Source organism: Gavia stellata, chromosome 13 (assembly GCF_030936135.1).
Source record: "Gavia stellata isolate bGavSte3 chromosome 13, bGavSte3.hap2, whole genome shotgun sequence".
NCBI classification, from domain to species: Eukaryota; Metazoa; Chordata; class Aves; order Gaviiformes; family Gaviidae; genus Gavia; species Gavia stellata.
Window position 1 is genome coordinate 17006217 of NC_082606.1, and position 5968 is coordinate 17012184.

The window sequence follows — 5968 nt, forward strand, 5'->3', positions numbered from 1 at the left end:
TGAAACCATAGTGCAGAATTTCCCCCCTCAACCCCTTCCACCTCCCCACCCTGCTCAGCCTGAGTTAAATTTTTGGAGGATGTGAAGGTGCATCAGCAGCAGGAGGCATGGGCTCTGTAAACCGGGGTGCAGGAGCACCCACAGAGCAGGAACACTGAGGTGTCACTTGGTGTTTCACGTTTGAGGTCCGTTCAAGTGTACCAGAGTTGGATCACATATATTCTCCGTGCCTTACGTCAGTTAGAACAAGAGAATAATGCATTTTCTGTTTTTTTTTCCTCTGCAGGCAAGAGCTCTGTCATCATGTCAGTCAGCGTCCATGAGAACCGTAAATCCCGGACAAGCACCGGCTCCATGAACATCTTGCTTTTTCACAAAGCTTCCCACCCGGACTGCGTCTTGTCCCATCTGAACACCCTGCGGAAGCACTGCATGTTCACCGATGTCACCCTTTGGGCAGGAAACAGGTCATTCCCATGTCATCGGGCAGTACTGGCTGCCTCCAGCAGATACTTCGAAGCCATGTTTAGCAACGGCCTCCGGGAGAGCTTGGATGATGAGGTGAACTTCCATGACAGCCTGCACCCAGAGGTGCTGGAGCTGTTGTTGGACTTTGCTTATTCCTCTCGGATCATCATCAGTGAGGAGAACGCGGAGTCCCTCCTGGAGGCTGGAGACATGCTGCAGTTCCACGACGTCCGAGACGCGGCGGCTGAGTTCCTGGAGAAGAACCTCTACCCTTCCAACTGCCTGGGCATGATGCTGCTCTCGGATGCTCATCAGTGCCGGCGGCTCTATGAGCTCTCCTGGAGGATGTGCCTGGTCAACTTTGAAACCGTTCACAAGAGTGAGGACTTCAACAACCTTTCCAAGGACACTCTGCTGGACCTCATCTCCAGTGATGAGCTGGAAATTGAGGATGAAGAAAAGGTCTTTAAGGCTGTCATCCAGTGGGTGAAATACGATCTGGATGAGCGGAAGGCTTATCTCCCAGAACTTCTGAGGAACGTTCGTCTGGCCTTGCTTCCTTCTGAATGCCTCAAGGAAGCCTTGGCTTGTGAGGACTTGATCATGGTGGATGAAAGGAACAAGCTTGTCTTGGATGAAGCTATTCAGTGCAAGAAGAAGATCCTCCAGAATGATGGAGTGGTCACCAGTCCCTGTGCCAGGCCTCGCAAAGCTGGGCACACCCTGCTGATCCTAGGAGGACAGACCTTCATGTGTGATAAGATCTACCAAGTGGATCACAAAGCAAAGGAAATTATCCCCAAAGCAGACCTGCCGAGTCCACGGAAGGAGTTTAGTGCCTGTGCCATTGGCTGCAAAGTGTATATCACTGGAGGCAGGGGCTCGGAGAACGGGGTCTCAAAAGACGTATGGGTGTATGACACTGTTCATGAGGAATGGTCAAAAGCTGCCCCAATGTTAATAGCTCGGTTTGGGCATGGCTCGGCTGAATTGGAAAACTGCCTGTATGTGGTTGGTGGACACACTGCAGTAGCTGGAGTCTTTCCTGCATCTCCTTCTGTTTCCTTGAAGCAAGTAGAGAAGTACGATCCCATATCCAACAAATGGACGATGGTGGCTCCTTTGAGAGATGGAGTGAGCAACGCCGCAGTGGTGAGCGCCAGGCTCAAGCTTTTTGTCTTTGGTGGGACCAGCATTCACCGAGACATGGTGTCCAAAGTCCAGTGCTATGATCCAGCTGAGAATCGGTGGATGATCAAAGCCGAATGCCCACAGCCCTGGCGCTACACAGCAGCTGCTGTCCTGGGCAGCCAGATTTTCATCATGGGGGGAGACACAGAGTTCACGGCAGCATCTGCCTACCGCTTTGACTGTGAAACGGACCAGTGGACACGCATCGGGGACATGACAGCCAAGCGCATGTCATGCCACGCTTTGGCCTCGGGGAATAAACTCTACGTGGTGGGAGGTTACTTTGGGACTCAGAGGTGCAAAACACTGGACTGCTACGACCCTATGTCAGACACGTGGAACTGTATCACAACGGTGCCTTACTCACTCATCCCCACAGCTTTTGTCAGCACCTGGAAGCACTTGCCGTCATGATGAGGGTCAGGGCTCGGGGGCTTGTATCCAGGAGGTCAATAAGGTAAGGGTCTCCTCCTTTTAAACTGAAACTTGCTTTCTTGCCTCAATTGTGTCTCCATGCACCATGCTGAAGCCACAGGTTCCAGGTTGCTCACGTTTTATGAGGAGGGGGCATTTAAAGGTGGGATGCAGGGCCAGGAAAGAGTAATCAGTCAGCTCTGCCATGTTGTAAGTCTCGGCTAGCTCCCAGGTTTCTCTTCTTTCTAGATGATCTTTCCAGTGTCTTAAGAGATACATCTACATAGATGGTTGCAAGCAAGCTGCAGCTCCTCTGCCTCCGCTCCAAGCTAGCTGGATGGGCCAGCGTCACCCTTCTGTGTGTAGGTTGGTAGGGGATGGCAATGTGTCCATGCCTGCTCTCACGGCTATCACCACAGAATGCATCCTGTCCACATGTGGTTGAGGGGGTTACAGTTTCTAAAAGCACTTGCATGTGAGTCCTGGGAGATACTAGGGCAACAAGTGCTTTGGAAGAAGTCTCAGTAGTTCAGTATTTTTGCTGGGTATCTGTGTGATTTATTCGGAGCTGATGATTATGTAGGCAAGTGACCCTTGGGATGCCAGCAAATCCTGGATCTGTTTTTATGCTCTGTATTTACATTTCAGTGGGTAGCAGGAGCAGAAGCTTAGGAACCACTGTGCATTTGATGGTCCTAGTGTTTATTTAACATCCAAACTGTTGCTTATTAAATCAGAACTTCTGAGACTTCTGTGTGAGACCTGAGTGGGAGGGAAGGGGTTTTGTAACCAGAAGAATATGTTTATTGGTGTGTTGGGGTGGGTGAGAGTAAGAAAGTTGGTGGAAACTCATGATATCCTGTCTCATTCTGGTGCTCCGGCTCTCGCTTGCTCAGGGAAGGTGCCATTGCAGTGCCACTGGGACAGGGCAGTTGGTTCCTCCTCTCCCCTCCCCAGTGGGATTTGTTTGCCATTCTGGTTACCAGTTTTGCTCCACAGAGCTTTGCACGTCTTCCCCAATCTGTGCTGAGATGCAGCTGGCCAGGCAAAGGCCAAAAACTCTTCTCACCTTGCATTGTGAAAGCAGATACTGATACAGGCAACACTTGGATAGCATCATCTTCCCAGGCAGTCCGTAACACCTCTGCTAGCTCAATGTGCAGGTTTCACAGTGCCAGCAACACACAACCCTGCTTTGGTGGCTGGAGACTACCTCCCACCTCGCTGAAGGAGCGGGAAACCCTTGTGTACGGGGGAGGGATTGACAAGCTTCACTTAGGGTTTTGTTTGGAAGGTGGGGACTGTGGGGAGGGAAATTCTTCTGTAGACTCATCAAAATCCACTTCACTTAATATGGGGAAGAAAGAATGCTGCCCAAAGCCTCTAACACCCTCTCGCTTCCCTGCTTCCCACTTGGTGTGGTTGGTGCGCCTGGGAATCGCCCAGTGGGTGGAATTACTGGCATTTCCCAGTGATCATCTCTTTTGATGCCAGCTGGGAACCGAGGAGGAGCACTCGCCCAATGTGACCACCTGCTTTTCTCAAGCAGGGAAAAAAAGCACCCAGAGCTTTCTGCTGGCCTTTGATTTGCGAAACACCTGGCTTTGACATGGGTTGGATCTCAGTGAGGGCAGGGCAAGAGTGAAAAGGGTTAAAATGAGATCTCCGAGAGCTTTCCCAGCACTGGAAGATAATGGCCTTTCCAAATTCTTCTCCTCAGCCGTTGCCTAGCATCTGTCACAGTGGCTCAGTAATCTAATTAACTGTCACTCAGCTATTAAATATTGCAGCAAAGAGTGTGAGGACTCCATCATTTTCAGCTCGGGTCGATGGGCCTCCCTTTAAGAGCCATCCTAGAGCTGAAAATTAATTTTCTCTGGTAGCAGATGCATCTGAATATTAAAGCTCAACACACCAGCCACACTGCTGGGAATAGGAATAGGGAATATTTTGAGGTGGGAGTTGGTTCTTCAGCCACCAAATAAAAAGCAGTCTCCAAAGACACAGGGACATTATTTTCCTCTCCTACCTTTTTCCTCTGTACTGTATTTGGGTTGTTCAGACCTGGTAAAGAGCTTTGTGGGGGTTATATAGATATTTTTTCCCCTGTAATCTGGAGCCTGGCACAAGCACAAGAAAACTAGGGACTGTAACGTGCCAACCTGCAGATAAAACTGGTGAAAAGTCACTGTGTGAGGTTTTTATGTGCTTTTTTGGCTTTGCTGCTACTCTTCAGTTAAAAGAAGTATTTAAAATATACGTGAATTCTTGCCAGACAGAATGTCTCTTCACTTCATTTTTCTAGATTTTTTTTTTAAAAACTAAGTTGTTGTTATGTCCTCAGCCACTCTGACAGCTCCTTAAATAAAGCACCAAGATGGGCGAGTGAAGGCCAGACCTGGATGCGTTGCGCACGCCCCACCAGCCACGTGCCACACACTTGCCTTGGCTGTCCTGGCTGTACCTGTGCCAAAACTGGGCTCAGGAACTGGGGTAACTGGCTATAGGCTCCTGTGACTAGTCCATCATCCTACAGCCCATCTGGCTGAGGGATCTCCTGGCTTGCAGCTTCCCCCATGTGAGGTCTCTGCTGCAACACCCGGTTTGGTCCCTATGGGATCCTTCTTCAAGAAGGGGCACCCAAAAGGCAGGTTGGCCAGCATGTGCCTGGGTGCTGGCGTGCTTTGGGAATGCTAATCCTATGGGAGCCCCCCTCAACCGGAGAAGGCTCAGGAGGGACCATCCAAGGTGCCCTCAGAGCACGCTGGGCTGGTGGGGAAAGGCCTGGGCAATCACACAGATGGGAACAGTACTTTGTATTCATGAAAAAACCAACCTTCTCACCTATGAACTGGTGAGGTTGCATTCATACCAGCCCTGAAACCCAAATAATACATCCTTGAAAAATGTGGATCATAAAACACCAAGCCTGCTTTTCATTTAGAGCATAAAACTGCTCAGCTGGAAATGTTTCCTTGAGGGCAGGGCCTTCACCCTTCCCAGCTGGAGCCGGGGCACCTGGAGGCAGAGGTCCCCGTGCCCCTGCCAAGGATGCCGTGTGACGGTCATTTAGTGCTTATTGCTGGCAGTTAATTCCAGAGATCAAGCTTGATCAGCAATATGAAACGTGAAAGCAGTCTCCTCCCACCCGTGGTGGTGGAGCCACGAGGAGGCGAGTCGTTACAAAAGGCAAATAAAGTGCTGAGAACTCGGATAATAAAGACTCCCTGTGTTTATAAACACAAGCACAGCCCAGCCAGGAGCTCGGGGGACGATGCAGGGTGGTCTGTTGCAGTCCTCTACAGTGACAATTGATGAGGACAACTACACCTCCCGGGAGGTACCAGGAACAGGTTCTCCAAGCTGCCTGTCTCCAAATTAAAAGTGGCTTTTGCAAACTGTCTGCCCTGTGTGACGCTCTCATTTTCCTGGGGCAGAGTCACAGATGGGCTTGGGCCGGAGAGAGGAGGCTTCAGCTGGGGGTTGGGATGGTGACCGGGGACGAGGGAGCTGCAGCCTGCATGGTCCAGCCGGGGAAGAAGAAAGGAGAGGAGAGTCGCTGCATCCCTCTGTGCTGCCTCCTGAGCCTCAAACACTCCTCTGGGGTGGAGATGTCAGAGCTCCCATCTCAAAACAAACGGGGATGAGCCAAACCCCGTAGCAGCTGGGAGCCAGGGCTTCCCCTCCCAATGCCTTCCGGCTGGCACCGTCTGGGCTGTAGGGACCAGGCACTGGTGCCCAGGCCCTGCTCAGGCACTTATTCCTGGGGCTCATCCGAAAGCTCAGAGCCCATTTTGTGACTCCCACCGGAGCCCTTTGGTGGGTTTAGCTCCTGTGAGGGCTGTGGGGTGGTGCGGTGCCTGGTGCTGGGTGGGTGCTGAGCGGCCAAGGCTGT

The 5968-nt window shown here is 51.3% G+C and overlaps 1 protein-coding gene across 1 annotated transcript; it reads left to right on the forward strand.

The window, feature by feature from the left end:
* Nucleotides 1-303: 303 nt before the first annotated feature.
* Nucleotides 304-2073, forward strand: KLHL25 (kelch like family member 25). The gene has a single exon (XM_009813538.2). The coding sequence runs from the start codon at nucleotides 304-306 to the stop codon at nucleotides 2071-2073; it is 1770 nt and encodes a 589-aa protein (XP_009811840.2).
* Nucleotides 2074-5968: the final 3895 nt, after the last annotated feature.